An 18,144-nucleotide genomic window follows, 5' to 3' on the forward strand; every position below is an offset into this window, starting at 1 on the left:
AGGCATGTTCTCGCGATGCTTTCCCCTCAAACACTCGCGAGATTTGGGGAAAAATCTCTTTTATGACAATAAAATTGCAATTCCGACTTCCTTTCATCCACCTGACATGAAAGGAACTTCATACAGATCTGTTTATTAGGAGCATTATCAGAAGAGCGGCTGCACTGGGTAACGGGCAAAGGGCCACTCTAGGGAGTCTGGAAGGAGACCTGGGTTCAAACCCTGCAACCTGATTGCTAACTCAGAAGCATCGCTGAAATAGAACAATAAACTTTAATTTTAAGACTCTTTAAATATTTATTATATTTACATGTTTCAGTCCCTGTGGCATTCGATCCCGCCCTTTTAGGGCTGCAGAGCTGATTCCAGGTTCATTCAGAAGGCCCAGCTCTGAAAACCCAGGTCAATACACATATACACGTATATATAGACACGCGGTGTGGTGCAATTATTTTTATCAACACTGAGCGAGTCCCTCGTCCTTTCCACAGGCGGCGAGACAACACAGTAATTAATTATTAAATGATGTCATTATTAAAAATTAAGTGACTTCCGGGCTTTGCCAGGAAAAGAAGCGTACTGGAGGGGGCGGGGCTGATGTAGCTCATCTCGCGAGAAGACCCGGGAAAAAGGCCCGCAGCGGGCGGGGCCTGCGCGCCTGCCGCAGATCTCGCGAGAGGTTGCGCCAACTCTCGCGGTGCCCTCGCTGCCTGGTGGTCGTCGACTGAGGAGAAAGTGCCGCCGCCGCCGCCGCCGCGAGACCTTCCAGACGCCCAGCCATGTTCTGCCGCCTCACCCGGCCTGCCTCCGCCGCCCTCCGGAGAGGGTTCGCCACCTCCTCCCAGGTATCCTGAAGCGAGGAGCCGGGCGGTCCCCGGGAGGGTCTCGAAGGGAGGCTTCGGGCCTGGAAGGCCGGGGAGGGGGAGGGGGAGAGATGGATTTGCCGACGGTGGTACTGCGCATGCGCCTGGGCAGGGCTGTGCTCGGCGCTGTACTTCTAAGGCATCCAGCAATGCTAACGGGGGCGCGGTTATGGTGGGCGAGCCCTTTGGGTGCCTTTCCCCCTCCCCAATGAAAAATACCCATTGTCACCCATTCATTTACCCCCTCCTTTCCCCAATCCGATAGCCTTACTTGCACCCGTGAGTATTTTAAATAGTTTAATTTGCCTGCATCTGCAAACGAGGGGTGGGGAAGGAGAGTGTCATTTTCTCTTCTGGCAGGCTTTTCGTTCGCGCCTCCCTGCCTAAGAGTGGGACTGCTGCTTATTTTTATTTTTATTTGTTTATTTATATAAAATATTATTTACCCTGCCTTTCTGCTTAAGAAGGACCCAGGGCGACTTATATCGTTCAAAGGCAGAGGTATAGCTAAAAACAGTGAGTATGTAAATACGTTTTGATGGTTTTTTCCATCTTCACCCCTTTCAAGTGATTATATTGTATTTTTAAAAAAAAATCTTGTAAGTCATGTTGGGTTCCTCTTGAGGAGAAAGGTGGGGTAGGAATCTTGCAACACTTTAGAAACTAACAGGTTTTATTAAGCATAAAATTTCCCTCCACCTCTTTACATGCATTTAATGGCTTTCACAGTAGTACAATTTTAAACAATGTGTCTGTGGTGTTCTTTCTATTCTGTATGCACCTTACTCTTTTTATTTCTGTATTTTAATGTTTCTCTCCTTTGGATTTCTTCCTTTGCTCCTTTTGTATCCTGCCTTTCCTTGGAGGTACCCCATTTTTATGCTCACAACACCCCTGTGACGTAGGTTAGGCTAGGAAAGAGAATGGGGGCCCCAAGGTCAAATAGGGAATTTTATGGCTATGTGAATATTTAGATGCAGGTTTCCCTAGCTTGAGGCCAACATAGTCCCCCCCCTTTTTTAGTATGATGTTTGCTATGTACTGTTTCCTTTTTCTTTTAAAGTCATATCTTACAGTCTGATAACAAGTTAATAACAGGTGTTTCTTTTCTTTATTAAAATGTAGGTTGATAATTAGACTTATAGCTGAATCCTCATGTTAAATTATTTTAGAAGTAAGCCTTCCTTTAGCATAGACACACATGAGAATGCACCATAAATATTGCGACCCCAAGTAGAGATGGTAGCAAAGGAGAAACTCATTCCATTAACTTAGTGCTTTGTTTTTAAATATTTTTCCACTTTATAGCTATTTAGCATGAAAACACTTCATCAAAGAGTTTAGGCCTTGCAGCTAATACAATTGCTTTCAAACCTCCCTTTGCCAATTTTTACAACTCCCTCTAAGAATTTATTTGCTAATGTTTTTTCAAAGGTAGGAACTTCATGAATACCAGACAGTGAACATGTTTCCCGATTTAATATTGGTGTGTATCTACTGTCAAGTTGCTTCAGACGTCGAACATCCCTGTGAATTAGTGACCTCCAGAATATTCTATTGTTCTTCCCTGTTTCCCTGAAAATAAGCCCTAGTATGTTTTTTCAGGATGCTTGTCATATAAGCCCTACCCCCAAAATAAGCCCTAGTTAAGTGAAAGCCCGTCTTCCACCCTTGTGCAGCAACCAGAAGAACATGACATGACTGTATTTGAATAAATGTAGATTGTACATGAAAAAAATAAAGCATCCCTTGAAAATAAGCCCTAATGGGATTTTTGGAGCAAAAATTAATGTAAGAGCCTGTCTTATTTTCGGGAAAAGATGGTAGCCCTGTGCAGGTCTTGCAGTCCGAAGTCCATGATTTCCTTGGCCGAGTCAATGAATCTCACATTTGGTCTTCCTCTTCTCTTCCTACCTTTGATTTTCCTTGGCCTTACTGTTGTTTCTACTGAGTCTTCTCTTCTCATGATGTGCCTAAAGTACGGTAGCCTATTCTGTCATTTCCACTTCTTGTGACAGTTCAAGCTTGGTTTGTTTTTGAAGCTACTTTTTTTTGTCTTTTATTGTGGACAGTTTGTGCATAGGATCTGTAAACCTCTCCTCCGATACAAGATTTCTAATGAACAAATGATTTTAGGAACATTGAGTTCCTAATCTTTTTTTCAAGGAAGACAGGAATTTGCTTTCTTTTCTTACCCTGAATGAGCTTCTGCACCAACACATTGCTTACTTCTGTGGAAAACCTGTTCTTCGGTTATTTAGCAGCATGTTACATTTTTATTTCATTATCAGTTTTGTGGCCGTCTTGGAATTAAAGACAGCTGCTTTGCAGGTTCAAGGACAGAATAACAGGACTTCTTTTAATTCCAACATGGCCATTTAGATTAGTGGTTCTTAACCTTGGTTACTCAGGTGTCTTTGAACTGCAACTCCCAGAAACCCCAGCCAGCACAGCTGGTGGTAAAGGCTTCCAGGAGTTGCAGTCCAAAAACACCTGAGTAACCCAAGGTTAAGAACCACTGATTTAGATCAACCAAAATGCATAGGATAAATGAACTGCTGTTAGAGATATTGGCTTTGGCATGGTTTGTGGCCTTAAGAAATTATTTATTGCATTATATACTGATGTTCTGCACTCACGATTAAATAGATGACACAAATAATTGACAAGCAAGAACATGATCCATCACAGGGCGACACATACTCTCCAGGCTTAAAAGGAAGGTTCCTCCAAATGCAAGATGCAGGAGTATAGTATCAAGAGACAGATATCTATTTGTCTCGTGTGCTCCCAGAGGCATTGGGTGGGGCCACTGTGAGATACAGGAAGCTGTACCAAATGGGTCCTTGGCCTGATCCAGCATGGCTCTTCTTATGTTCTTATGATCAACCCAGTATTGACACGATTGATCTTGATTTATTTCCCGCAGTTATTCTGTGCTCCAAAGGATACTGCAGGAGCTGAGAATGTCTGTATGGCTACTGTGGGAATACATCTCTGTCTGCACACCTTCTCACAAATCAGTCTTTCAACCTTTTATTTAAATGACAACAGCTTCTGCCCTTAGCAGTTGGAAAGAAAAGCGGGGAATGTGGGTATTTTCTTGTCTAAAACCTTCAAATTATACTGAATCTGGATGGGACCCAGCAGTGATCAAAGGACTGAACTCATAGAGCACAAGTCCAAATACCTTTTTGTGGCCTACTTGTTTGGTTGGACTTTGTCTTGGGAATTAGACCAATGTCAAGCCCTGCCTTTCACGTCATTTCCTCGCTCAGTGATGCAGAAACTTATCCTATCCTCTGGCAATGACCTATGAAAAGCTGGTGAGGTGGAATTTCAGCAGGAGGTGGCAGGGCTTTACAAAAGAGCTGGCAGGCTGGTAGAGGAATTTCTGTGGGCTCTATCTGGCCCACCGACTGAAAGCTCTCCATTCCTGCACAGCCCAAGAGTTCTTGTCTCATTATGCCCCCAAATAGTAATTTTGTTCTCTCAAACACCACTCTGAGGACAATGAAAAGGCCAAAGTGATACAGATCAGCACGCACAGTAAATCACATCCATGGCTAAGAATCTCTTATGGCTTAACTATCTGCCATGCACGCTTTGAGGGCAGCCATGCAGATTTGTTGACCCTGATTTGCAACAGTAATGGATTTTATCCCTAGAACTGGTTAACTCAGTCCCACAGTTAACTGATGTCATGATGATGCAACATTTTGAGAATCTCCTTGCATGAGAGAGTTTCTACTCTTTTTTTCCCCCTGACGCAGTAAAATCTTCTGTTTTAAGTATGTCTCTTCCATTTTCTGCCCAATCCAGAACAATGCCAGAGTGGCTGTGCTGGGTGCTTCCGGTGGGATCGGCCAGCCTCTCTCTCTCTTGCTGAAGAACAGCCCCTTAATCAGTCATCTCAGCCTCTATGATATCGCTCACACTCCAGGGGTTGCTGCTGATCTCAGCCACATTGAAACAAGAGCTGAAGTGAAAGGTATGGGATGCCAGCTTCACCTTGGATACATTGCTGTGTTCTTGTGTCTTGTTTACATGGTGCTAGTTATGTCATCAGGTTTCTTAAGGATGGGCAGGCAACCTGAAGCCCTCCAACAAATTCCAAGAAATTTGTACTTGGCCGTTCTTTTGCAGGTCCCTGTGTGACACCTGGACACTTAATTCAGCAGCCCGCCAAGCAAGAGAGATCAAAAAAGGCCTTCCATTCCAATGCCCCCCTGCTATTTCAGTTTTGTCCTTCCTAGCACCCCCTCTAATGAATGTCTGCAGGGACTTGGAGGTCTCTAAGTAGATATTGCTCTGAACAACAACAAAGTCCATCTCCCTGCCCGTGTCTGGTCCTTCATTTGTAGTACTAGAAATGAGAGGTAGGAGCCCACTTCACCTTTGAGAAAAAAATTCCAATTCATTTAAATGATGAATTTGTGAGAAGAATAAGTTTATGTTTTGCATTTCTATCTCTTCTCTGTGAAACTCAGGGCTTCGCGCTGCACTCTTCTGCTTACCACTTAATGCTCAGAACAATGCTAAGCGGTAAGTGTGAGAGAGTAGTTGATTACCCAGGATCAGCCAGGAAGCTTCATGGCTCAGTGGGGACTAGGACATGGACAGAGAGTTGAATTGCAGTCCCACACTGTGACCTCTTTGCCACAGAGGTCAGCCTAGTGTTGACCCAGTTGATTGTGGCTTATTTGCTTCCCCAGTTAATGAATCTCCAAAGGAAATGGCAGGGGATGAGGATCTATATGTTTGGGTGGGTGTGGCTACAGTGAGAATAAATTTCTGCATCCAGAGGGCACCTTCTTCCACCTTAAAGGGATGCCCAGAAGTACATCCTTGTTTGCCATATCCTACTGTCTCGAGCAAGACAAGTAACGTGTAATGGTCAGTGCTGGATCCTGTTCAGTGACCTTGGGTGACTGATTTCCATTCATTTAAAATGTCAGAGCTTAGTTTAGCATCACAGACCTGAGTTCTAAATAAAACCAGCATAAAGCAGCTTGACTTCCAGTGATTAACTTTGAATTTATCCAGCTTGGATGTATGTTTTTGTCAGTATACTTTTTGTGTCTGAATGTATTTCTGGATACCAACTGAGACAAAGTTTGCTTGCTTGATGTGCACTTCTGCTGATGTTCCATGAAGGCTTTCAGTCTGCCTACTGGATTATTAAATTGATAGTCTTTTGGCAATTTTGAGTCTAAGAGATATGTTTTAACATGAGCTTTTGTGGCTTGTCATGTACTTCTTCAGACACACCTAACACATCCGCCTCTTTAAATATGGACTCTGTGATCTCCAGTTCCAAATGGTGATGAATCTATGCATGTTAGGGCCATACAAATAATCAGAAACCATGTAGTGCTCTAGTAGGATGGACTGAAATACTCCTTCATGAAGCTCCTTTTAAAAGGTAGAGTCACAGCAGTAAATCTTTGATGACATCAAATGAAGCCTCCAGGTGTCAAGCAGGAACCCATATTCTCTTCCCCCAGACTATGTGTGAGGTTCCTTATGGTGCTAGTTTTATAAGAAGATGAATGTTCTATTCCAAGGAAAATGTAACTGTTCGTATTAATGCTTCAGGCTTCCTAGGACCCGAGCAGTTGCCTGACTCTCTAAAGGGTTGTGAAGTTGTCGTGATTCCAGCTGGCGTCCCTAGAAAACCTGGTGAGTCTTTAATCTGAATGAATGGGGTGGCATTCTGTCACTGTGGCACCACAGCGAGGTTATGGTCCTCTTGTGCCTCTCCATGCAGTGTCTTGTTCTTCCTGGAGAGACACAGAAGGAGGCATTGGTAGATCTTCTACACAGATGGAAGTGTCCAGGGACAGGGGGTCGCCAAAGTACTAAAGCTAGTCCACATGGGAGAACCGTGGTACTCTTTCCCACGCAGTATTGCTGCCTACTCTTGTCCCTTCCCCTTCACGCTGCAGCTGGGCTCCAAAGGGGCACTGCAGGGTGAGGAGATGCTCTGTCTGTCACTGAGACCGTTTTGACTGCATATTCCGATACCCAGATTGAGGCATTGAGGGCTACTGGCTTTGTTTTCCTGGGGTGCGATTTACTGGGATGAATGTTGCGCAGGACGGAGAACGGTGCTGATATGTTCTGTTGTCTGATCCGCAGGCATGACCCGCGATGACCTTTTCAATACGAATGCCACCATTGTTGCAAACTTGGCGGCGGCTTGTGCCAAGAACTGCCCAGAGGCCATGATCTGCATTATTGCAAATCCAGTAAGGAAAGTCCAGCCTTCCTTTGGTGGTGGTGGGGGTCTTGGGCAAATGTTCTGTGGCAGATGAAGTACTTCCATGGGACCCGCTCGCTTGCTAGAGGATAAGAAGGAGGCATTCAGGCAGATTGGAAAAGCAGGAGCCTCTCACTTTTCGGATTCTGTTGCATTAAAAGCAGGGAGTCCCCCCCTCTTCAATCTGCAGGGGTCCCCCCATTTGCTCTGTGGGAGTGGGGACCAATGGTTTTCTGGGCATTTCCATCCAGATACCAAAGACTTTCAAAACCAGAGGTGTACGCTTCTGATTTTCTCCATCTCTGTCTTCAAAAAGAATAAAAACATTTTTCTCAAGTGATGGAGACTCAAAACACCACCTTGTTACATCTTGGTATAAGTCAAGATCTCATAGGAGGCACCATTCCCACCATGAGTTGATCTTTACAGAGAAGGTATCGTTTTCCACCATGTGAGATGAAGCAAGTTTCTCCTAGAGAGTAGTAGTGTGTGGGTGATCTTTTACCAAACTCCTTCCCCAAAGTGGGTAGAGTCCAGCTGCAGTCCCTGGAATTTTAGCAGAAACAGTTTGGCCTTCCTCTTCCACCCTGCTGCTAAAGAAGCACCATAAAGGTATGTCTTAGGTTCTTATTTGAACAGCTTTGTTCATGCACATCCCTTCCACAGACTGTGGCGATGCCTGGTGGGTTTTAAAGAAAACCAGGGGTTAACAAGAGAGGATAGATGTGCTTTTAAAACTTGTAGCAGAAGTATCTGCTGTTGAATACAAGTTGCCGGGGAGCAAAAACTGGACGGCTGCAGCGTTCTTTCATGCTCTGCTCCCATCTGTCCCAGAGATGCCTGGTCAGCCACCCTGGGGCAGAAGCACAAGGAATTGGTACATCCAAGAGTATCCGAAATCAGAATGAGTTAACCCCCAGGAAGTAGAAAAAAGTAAATAACCTTGGTTCTGATTTAAAAGTGCTCAACGTATTTTGACACACAGACTTCTTCCAGAACTATGTATAAAAACAGAAATAAATTATTTATAAACAACAGGCTTAGGACAGCCGTAACAGTAACTAATGCTCATTTTTGCGTTCATGCAGACAGTCTTATATCAATTAATAGGCATTCAGTTTTTTCAATAGAAATTATCTGCAGCCTAATCTCTCTGTTTCTAGTAGTACTAGTCTGCCAGTACAGTGGTGCCTCGCTTAACGACGCCCTGTTTAACGACGAATCCGCATAGTGATGGCTTTTTTGCGATCGCTTTTGCGATGTTGCCTATGGGGAAAAATTGCTTTGTGATTTTTCCCCATAGCCCCATTTTCCCCCAGCTGACCAGCGGGGGCTTGGGAAGGACCTCCCCTGTGGTCCTCGCAAAGTCCTAGCCGGCATTTTCCCCCATCTGAGTGGCGGGAGCTTCCGAAGCCACTGCCGCTCAGCTGGGCGAAGATGCCGGCTAGGGATTTACGAGGACCGCGGGGGAGGGTTTCCTCCCTCGCGGTCCTCCCAAAGGCCCCATTTTTGCACAGCTGATCGGCGGTTCCAAAATGGCCGCCTGCTGTGTTGCCTCACTTTAGAGGCACCGAAAATGGCCGCCCCTATGGAGGATCTTCGCATAACAGTGAGTTTTCCCCCCATAGGAACGCATTAAACAGGGTTTAATGCGTTCCTATGGGGTTTTTTTGCCCCGGATAGTGACGAATCCGGATAGCGACGATTTATCCAGAACGGATTATCGTCACTATGCGGGGCACCACTGTATTCTAGTCTGCTTATATGAATCTAATACCTTCCATGATACATACCAAGACTTTAGAATTGAGACTTCATTAGCTCTTTTGGTCTGTACCAGTTCCGAATACCACACAATTACAGGAAGAGCGATACGCGCTTATTAGCAACCAGCAGCTGGGTCAAGGAAAGGAGGATAATGACAGATTGCTGCCTGCAAGAGAATGGGAGCACTGCTACAGCCAAGGCAGAAAGTATGCTTCTTCATTAAGTCCCTAAGTGCTGAGTTTTAAAATCCAGTTGCTATCTTTTCTAAGTAAGGACTTCTCAGATATCACAGGGACTTCTATTCAGTTTAATAAAAATTAGAGTGTTGGGCTTTCAACTCTGAATTTTAATTGTTTATGAGGCATTCTCCTTTCGGGGACCATGAAGTATTGAAAAGCAGGCTGCATTTCCTAATGCAGTAAACAGTTCCTAATGAATGTCTCGGTCCTTTCTTTTCAGGTCAATTCTACGATCCCCATTACGTCTGAGATTTTTAAGAAGCACGGGGTGTACAACCCCAACAGAATTTTTGGTGTCACGACGTTGGACATTGTCCGAGCAAATACTTTTGTGGCTGAACTGAAGGTATTTTGAAGTGGGGTTTTGTTTTATTTTTGAACATTTAAGTTTAATGCATTTGTCTGCAAGAATAGAGGGCTAAGTTTTATTTTGCGTGGCAAAATTAAAGCTTGTCTGATTCTTGGACAGGCGGCAGGCTCAAAACGAGTGGCAGATCTTGTCATTAGCTGTTGATTTAACAGCCTTCTGGGGTCTGGCTGTAGCCTCCCAAGCATCTGGTGTTACCTGAGGCTGGACCTCCTTAGCCCCTGAAATGTAGGCCTGGACCCCTTTCTCTGAAAGCATATAGCACAGAGAATTGGACTTAAGCTATCTTGTAGTTCTATTTACCACCTAGGAAAGCCATCTTAACTCTAATGTGCCATGATGGGATAGTCTAGTCTCCCAAGTTGTGTTTTAGAATCCACACAGAATGAGATGTACAGCGTTGGTATTCAGCCGCTTGGTAGCTAGAAAAATTGTGAACCGTCTCACCAAATGTCTCCAGATTCAAGAGAGGTTTCTTTCACAATCACCAAAGCCAAACAAGGTGCCTCATCCAATCTGTTCTGTTTTGCTATCCTAGCAAATGTAATGTATTGGGATTGAGGGGGTTGGGGAAGGCCCCTTGATGCTTTACAGAGAGGGATGGTGCCGAGGAGCAGAAGTGGTGGACTTCAATTGTCCCGTTGCGGTAGAGCAATCCTCGAATTCTCAGGGGATGCAAGAAGTGTATGTTAAAGACTTCTACTGACCTTGACTGTGACTCAGTCATTCAGTACAGGCTTTAAAAAAATCATGGTCCACAATTGCAAAACAAGTGTTTATTCTTCTCCTGAAAAATCTTGGGCCAAGAAAAACTGGTGTCTGGGCCTTTGCGAAGCCTCACAGTCCCAGGGTGCCGAACAGCATGACCTCTGTTCACCTTGGCATAAGGTTGCCGGGGCAATAAATAGAAATCTCGTGACAGGGTTCCAGTGGCAGCTTTGGAAGCCTACCAGTCCTTTCCAGAAGTATGGCCTGTTTTATTATTAGCCCCACCGTTGGGACATAAAGCGGTGCTGGGTGAAGAGTCTGCTTGTGGACCACACTTAGATCAGAGAGCTTGCGACTGAAGCTGTTAATCAGCCCTTCACATCTGCAGGGAACACTCAGAATCTCAGAGGACTCGGGAAGATAACTGATCTGTAGAGCCGTCTGTCCGTTACGTTATTCCCTTCTGGCCCCAGCTCCCAATTCAAAAAGCATGGGGAGAGGCATCCACATTGAGAAAATTGATGGTTGTTGACTCATTCTCACCTTCCAGAAGGTTGTACAGAATATCTTGATAAGGATAGAGAAACCCAGAAAAGAAAGGGAGACTGATAGAACCTTTTTCTGACTATACATTGGAAGGACCCAAGTCTTGATGTTCCACTCCTTTGAGCTTATCTGTTCCACGAGGACTGGGAACCTTTGGGGAAACAATTCTGTGAAATAGCATATTTTGGGGGGTGCCTCATTGGATGGAAATCTGGTCCCATAGTTATGTGGACAGGGGCAAAGATCAGGTATGATTAAAAGCAATGAAGGATGGTGGCTTGCTGTTGATTTGCAGCAGTTTCTGCCTGTAAATTCCTGCTTCCTTGCAGACTGCATCACACATTCAGCAGGATTTGGTTCCAAAGGATTGCTGAAAGCTGCCTCTTCTTTCCACAGGGCTTGGACCCGGCTCGTGTCAACGTCCCAGTGATTGGCGGTCATGCAGGAAAGACCATCATTCCGCTGATCTCTCAGGTGCGTGTTGGAGAATCCACCACGTAGCATTCGGGGGGGGGGACAGGCGGGCAGAGCATCAGCAGGCAGTAGCCTGTCAATGTGCTGACTTAGGAAGTGCAGTTGGAGAACCTGTGAGAGAAGAATTTAGGTTTGCTTGGTCTCTCAGAGAAATCCTGCCAATCTTGCTTGCTGCACCCAAGGCAGTTTGGAAGACATATTTTAAAAACACAATACATTATAATAATAAAATAGTGTTTTGAAAAACTATCAAGCTAACACGATATGCAGTTAATAAAGTGTAAACCTGGTACTTCAGCCGATTGAGAAGAGCATGGTCTTTCTGATTCCAAGGAGAATTCAAGGGCAAGTCCTATGTTAGAAAGGCAGCAGTAGCCAAGCCTCACAGTTAACCATGCACTGTATTAGAAATCCATTTTCTGTTTCAAACCACTCCTGAAGGGGCGGCCAGGTGTAGCTTAGAACAGTGCTTCTCAAACTGGGGTCCCCAGATGTTCTTGGATGGCAACTCCAAGAAATGTGTGCCAACACAGCAAAGGGGTGAAGGCTTCTGGGAATTGCAGTCGAAGAACATCTGGGTACCCCAGTTTGAGAACGACTGGTCTAGAGACAGACGTAGCTCCCTGTTCTGACCTTTCCTTTCCCCCTGGCTATTTCTGGTTCTTCCCATGCAAGAGGTGATAAAATGTACATGGCATGCCTCGTGTCAGTTCCTGGAGAAAGGCACCTGCCAGGGAAGAGACATGCTGCCTCTCTTAGTTCCAGCCTGACCGATGGAAGAGGCCAGCAGAATCTTGTACTGCTCTTAATTTGTGTGGGGTGGGAGTACCCTGTCCCTCCCCCGTCCCCCAGGAGATGAGAAGTTACCTCTTGGGTCCCTGTTTCATTTAACACACCACCAGCTGTGTTCTCACTTTGCAAAGGGAGGTGTCTTGGCAGTGGCAGACAAAATAGTAGAAGGCGCCAGATGCACCCAGGATGCGGTCAAAAAGCTGCTGTTTTTGTGGGAAGCCTTGGGAGGCCTCCAAGTGCAAGAGGAGCGGTCACGTGAAGGATAGTCTCTGTAGCGCAACCTTGAGCATGTCCGAGCTTGGTTTCCCTGCAGCCGAGGGGGTTGGAGCACTGGAGCTCTCTGTTTTCAAGCCGGTGCTCGAGAATCGGGCAGAGATGACGGCAGGGGCCGGGGGCCTTGAAAATAAACCTCCACGCCTCCTCTTTGTGCAGTGCACACCCAAAGTGGAATTCCCTCAGGACCAGCTGACGACCCTCATTGGAAGGATCCAGGAAGCTGGGACAGAAGTTGTCAAGGCAAAAGCAGGCGCAGGTTGGTTTATGTGGATGTCTTCCGCTCTCTCTTCAACCTCAAGCATCCGTTGGCAATACTGTCAGCTACTCCTGGCCCATCTTCAACCTGCTTTCTTACATAAGCAAAAGTGATCCTTCCCCCCCCACAGTGACTGTCATGAGAAAGACAAGAAAGACTCTTTCTGTCTGACAGTTACAGTTGCATGTTCTTATGAAATATTAGAGAATCAGGCTTCCTGCAGCTGCTCCTTCTCTGGTACTCTGAGGCAGCCAGGCTGGGCTTTCCGTTGCTGTGCTTTTCTCTGCGGGATGCTGGATACGTCACTTCCCAGTGCACCATGATCCCTTTCGTATAAATCTTACAAGGTGTCACAGCGAGATTTAGAACCAAGATGATGGTCCACCACTCTTGGCCTTGCTGTTTGAAAGACAGCCTGGAAGGGAAAAGAAGTGTAGAAGGAAGAGGAAAGCAACCAATCCAAGCACCCCAGTGCCTTTGTTCAGAAAGTTGACCTGAGAGTTTTAGGTTCTGTTCTACTCTGAGCCAGGAAACTCACCAGGTGTCCTTGAGCCAGGCACCCTCCCTTGCAGCCTGGCCTACCTCACAAGGTTATTGTGAGAATAGGGGAGGTGAGAGCGATGTATGCCTTGTTGACCTAATGGAAGGCGAGGCAGGCTATAAAGATCAGGACAGATCTTCCTGACAGATCAGGAAGGGGAGGAACGAACTGCTTGGCAGTCTTCCTGATGAGTGGGGAAGGGAGTCCCCCTGCTCCAATCTCTCCTTCGGCTGCAGTCCAGTGGAGCAGCTGCGGACAGGGTGAGGCAGACTTAGGTGGGGGCCGGGGAACTTCTGGCGCTTGCTTCCTCCTGTCTCCCATTGGCGAGGCGGGGTTCAAACATCCGCCCATTGGAAAGCTTCCCTGTAAGGTGGGTTGGCATCATCGGTGTCCCCTTGGTTCTAGAGAAGGGAGGAAAAGTGCTTTGCAGCGGCGAACTTTAACCTCTGTAGACCTTCTGAAGACATAGCTCTAGTTTTGGTTTCTTTACCCTACACTTTATTTTATGCAGATCCTTAGAAATGATGTCATCTTCAAAAGACAGCTTTCAGAGAACGTACAAGGGGGTGGCACTGGTTCAGCACAGCCGCCTCCAGCCTGCCGCCCTCTCAGCTGCAGACAGGGAGAGGGCTGTGGTGAACTGGTGCAAATCCTCCCTGTCAGCATTGCATGCTTATACTGTAAATCCCAGTTAGCCTAACCATTGGTGGGTGCCAGCTGGAGGGAAGCTGCCTTACTCTGTTCACTTTGGAAAAAGAGGGACAAGGGAGGCCCCAGAGTTCATGGCAGGGGTATTTCCATGTGGCACTTAAAGGTGAGCTCAGAACTGGGCCAAGCCAGAGAAGAGAGGAATCGTGTGTCTGCCTGTCCTCCTTTGACTCTGTCTGTGTTTGTCCCAACAGGGTCAGCCACACTGTCCATGGCATATGCGGGTGCCCGGTTTGTCTTCTCTGTCCTGGATGCGATGAATGGGAAAGAAGGAGTAATTGAGTGCTCATTTGTCCGATCGGAGGAAACAGAGTGCCCGTATTTCTCCACACCGCTTCTACTTGGGGTACACAGCCTGGGCAATTCTTGACTTCAGTTTCTGTTCTTGTAGACTACCCTTTCAGGAACTTACTCAGCTTTTTTTTAAATTTAAAAAACCTGTGTTACTCAGTGTAACTTTGAGTATAAATTAAAATGGTCGTAACCATTTAAAAAAAGGTAAAACCATACAGTTGCAAAAGGTCTTTGCCGTCATCTGCAAGCGAAGATGAATTAAGTGAGTCAAAGTAGAGGAGTCTAGAATGCGGGCCTCTCACCCAGTAGGCCCATTTTTTGGAGCTTTCCAAACTAATCTGATTTAATTGGAGACAAAGGGCAAAGCCCAAGGTTGTGATCTGAAAGCTAGATAAGTTCATGGGGACCTGGTCTGAGGCTGATGAGGGATTTTTAAAGGTCAGTGCCAGAATAGATTGACCTTAAAAACTTTGCAGACATAAATTGAGCTTGAAGTAAATTGTTAGCTTTTCTCTGGCACAACTACAGTGAAAACCACGGACAATTCAAGTAATTGAGTGCCAAAAATGAGCTTCAGGGCTGAGGGATGACCCAAATAGCAGCAAAAGGCAGACCCTCATAAGAAGCTGCAGCCAGGCATCTGTGGGATGCTAGAATAATTGGGACACAGAGGTCTGTAGCTGTCAGGTGTCTTTCGTTTGCTTTGGCCCAGCAAAATAATTTGACATGTTTTCAAAGCTTTGAAATCTTGCCTCTTTTTTTCCTCCTCAGATGACTTTCTGTTTTAGATGAGCCGTTGGCTTTTGAACAAGGGCCGTGATGTGTCTCTTTAACTGCTCTGCTTCCATGCATTGATTTTTCAACCTTCTGTGTCCACAGAAAAACGGCATCGAGAAAAACCTTGGAATCGGCAAGATCTCCTCTTTCGAAGAGAAGATGGTCAGCGAGGCTATTCCGGAACTGAAAGCTTCCATCAAGAAAGGCGAAGAGTTTGCGAAGTCCATGAAGTGAAGAAGCAACAATGGCAAAAGAGAACTGCAGGCCCCTTAATTTATTTAAGGTTCATCATGTCACTTTAAAGGCTCCTGGAGGCAAAGCCTGTTTTTTTGCCCAAAAGGGCCTTGGTATTACTTGCCCTATAATCTATCATTTGAAATTCTATTCATCAATTAAAAGCCTCTTATTTTTTTCAGGGTATTCCCTGGGTAACTGGTGTGTGCTCATAGAGTGTGTGCTTGTGCGTGTTTCTCTCTGTGTGTAGAGGTTCACTGGTAAGAGCAGACTACCCCTCAAATGTCCTGCCTCCCTCGAAACCCCTGTTAGTGTTGCTGTAACGCGAGAAGTGGGGTTAGTTTGACAGGGCCTAACGATGCCAGAAGTACAGTTGTCCAAAGAGGTACCGTATTGAGAACGACTCTTCTATTCAGCATCATGTCGGGATTGATTTTCCTAAACGGCATCACTTCTGGCTTCCATGCATGCCTTCCCTGAACCTAAGACAAATCCTGCAGTTCGGGCGGGAGGTGTGACTGGGTTTCTTCCCTTGCTAGATCTGGAGTTTCACTAGAAAGGGGAATGTTGTAAAGATGGAGCTGACTTGACATCCCAAAGTAGGACAGTCCAGAAGAAAACTCACACCCTTTAATCTGAGGATTCAAAAAGCTGTCTAGAGTCTTCACTCCCTAAGATGAAGGGTTCCTCCCTTTGCAAGCAGTTTCTGGTCTGAATGGAACTCAGCAGACATCTCCCTCCCTCTTCCCTGCTGGCTCTCTTCCTTCCACTTAAAGACTGTTTCCGTCATTTCCGGTAAGCAACGAAGTACAGACTGCTTGAGAGCTGTGCCCTTTGAGTGATGCTGAGCTCACCAGACAGTTGTCTATCACACTGCCCTCCCCACATAGTCTTGTCGTAGTTAAGGAATGGCTGTGGTGTTAAGGGTGTTGTTTTTTTTAACACCTTTTTTCCTGGCAGCTGCAGAAGGGCTCTGGCTGGGATGATGGGTGCTGCCAAAGCAAAGGCCTCGCTCAAGAGCGTGAGTACAGGCTGTGTGCTCTGAACCAGGACGCTTCAGGGGCTGGAAGGGAATTGTGCCTGACATTACAGCTCAAGCTGTGTTTCTTCCAACCAGCATGGGATTCTGGGAACTGTAGTCAAAAAAAAAATCACTCTGTAAGCTCTCAGGATCACTAATGTGATCCACCTCACTGTACAGTACAGTAGGACCCCCCTCATATCCACAAGGAGTCAGTTCCAAGCCTAACTCCATGGATGCTGAAAAATATGGATCATAGCAAATGCTATTTTAATAGTGAATACTATTTTGACAGTGAATGCTATAATATGGTCTCTGGCCCCTTCTAGCAGCCAGTTCTGATAACTTCATATTTTTGTTATTTAGTTGTGTCCAACTCTTCATGACCCCATGGACCAGAACACACCAGGCCCTCCTGTCTTCCACGGCCTCCCAGAGTTGGGTCAAAGTCATGTTGGTCACTTCGGTGACCCTGTCCAACCATCTCACCCTCTGTCGTCCCCTTCTCCTCCTGCCTTCACACTTTCCTAACATCAGGATCTTTTCCAAGGAGTCTTCTCATGAGATGGCCAAAGAATTGGAGTCTCAGCTTCAGGATCTGTTCTTCCAGTGAGCACTCAGGGTTGAAACTTCATCTTTTTCTCTTACCATTTTCAAACGGTGGATAAGTGAATCGGTGGATACAGATCCCACAGATACAAAGGATGTTGTGATTTCATTCAGCTTCACTTGCTTTCTGAAAGTGTCAGAGGTGGAAGAGTCACTTTAAAATTGTGTTTTTGTCTCCTCAAGAGACCTGACACACCATGCCTCCTGCCCCTCTGTCGCCACACCTCCTGGGCAACAACCCTGTGAGGTGGGTTAGGCTTAGCGGCGAGTGGCCCTAGGGCTCCCCGTAAACCCCATGTCTCAGAAGAGGCTGATCCAGATTTTCTATAGACTGGAGGGGAGCTCGCTGAATGGATCAGATCCTGCTTTCTCAACTTCCCTTTGTAACAAGCAGGTGATAAGACTGTCCCACCTTCTAGAATTCCCATAATTCCTCAGCATTACCTTTTTCCATGGCTCTTTTGGTTTTTGAAATCAAACGCTGGGTCCACAAAACATCACATTACAGTTCAGGTTCTGGGGAAGAGGATTTCTGTGAGTAACAGCACCTCCTTCGTTATTACCAAGTTGCCGTGGGTCACCGCAGCATTTGACATCCTTTTCGCTTACAGCCCCTGACCTAAATATCCCCTTTTCCTCTCTACAAAATAGCATCAGCCTGTGGGCTGGGTATTGCAGGTGGACTCATCCGTGCATGCCACAACAGGCACCTTCCCAGAACACTAGCGCCACCGCTGAAATACCACTTTAGAAATCGTACAAAGATGTGCATGCAGGCAGAGACATCTGGAAGAGCCAGCGGATGAAATTCATTTCATGTACCATTCTATACCAGTACTGTATTGAAAAGCAAAGCGGTTATCTCCTCCCCTCCCCGACCCCAAAAGGTAAGGCAAATCAAAGATGCTGGAAGCAGTTAATACATTTAGCTAAAATCGGTTCAGAATAAATGTTGCTGTTGTTGTAAGAGAGACGAGAAGGGAATGGCAGACAGCCTCTGATGGCATAGCCATCTGATGAGAAATCGGAAGTGCATAAACCCAGCATGTTGGCAAAAGCATGCAGGGAGGACAAGATTTTAAAAAGGCAAATCAGTTTGTGGCTTGTATCCAGTTAGTGTTCGTAACTTCTGTAATTCCCATAATACTTGGGAAATACCAAGGGAACATGCAGGACAGATGCCCCCTTACCCTGTCATCTCTACTGAGCCACCTCTTTCCAGAGTATTACATATGCTGTAGTCTGCAGCCATAAGGGCTAGAACCTTGAGTCTTTCTGCTTTCAAATGAAAATGGGACGTCAAGCGAAATTCTACACCCAGGGCTGCCTTTGATGCTTCTCTGAGTTTGAGAAGTGTCTTCTGCACTCAGTTAAAAGTGCCACTTTTTTAGACAGGTCCTGATGAACTTC

The 18,144-nt window shown here is 45.9% G+C and overlaps 1 protein-coding gene across 2 annotated transcripts; it reads left to right on the plus strand.

Moving 5' to 3' along the window:
• The first annotated feature begins 680 nt into the window (after positions 1-680).
• On the plus strand, positions 681-15,302 carry MDH2 (malate dehydrogenase 2). 2 transcript variants are annotated; one of them, XM_072978253.2, is made up of 9 exons: positions 681-845; positions 4,686-4,854; positions 6,462-6,545; positions 7,005-7,114; positions 9,352-9,477; positions 11,149-11,226; positions 12,451-12,550; positions 13,994-14,145; positions 14,973-15,302. In XM_072978253.2, exons 1-9 carry the CDS (start codon positions 780-782, stop codon positions 15,102-15,104), a joined length of 1,017 nt encoding a protein of 338 aa, XP_072834354.2. In that variant the 5' UTR covers positions 681-779; the 3' UTR covers positions 15,105-15,302. The 2 variants fall into 2 exon arrangements, with proteins under 2 accessions (XP_072834354.2, XP_072834355.1); XM_072978254.2 differs by lacking the exon at positions 681-845 and adding an exon at positions 928-1,142.
• The last annotated feature ends 2,842 nt before the right edge of the window (positions 15,303-18,144 follow it).

The sequence above is a fragment of the Pogona vitticeps genome, chromosome 7 (genome assembly GCF_051106095.1).
Source record: "Pogona vitticeps strain Pit_001003342236 chromosome 7, PviZW2.1, whole genome shotgun sequence".
In the NCBI taxonomy this organism is placed as follows: domain Eukaryota; kingdom Metazoa; phylum Chordata; class Lepidosauria; order Squamata; family Agamidae; genus Pogona; species Pogona vitticeps.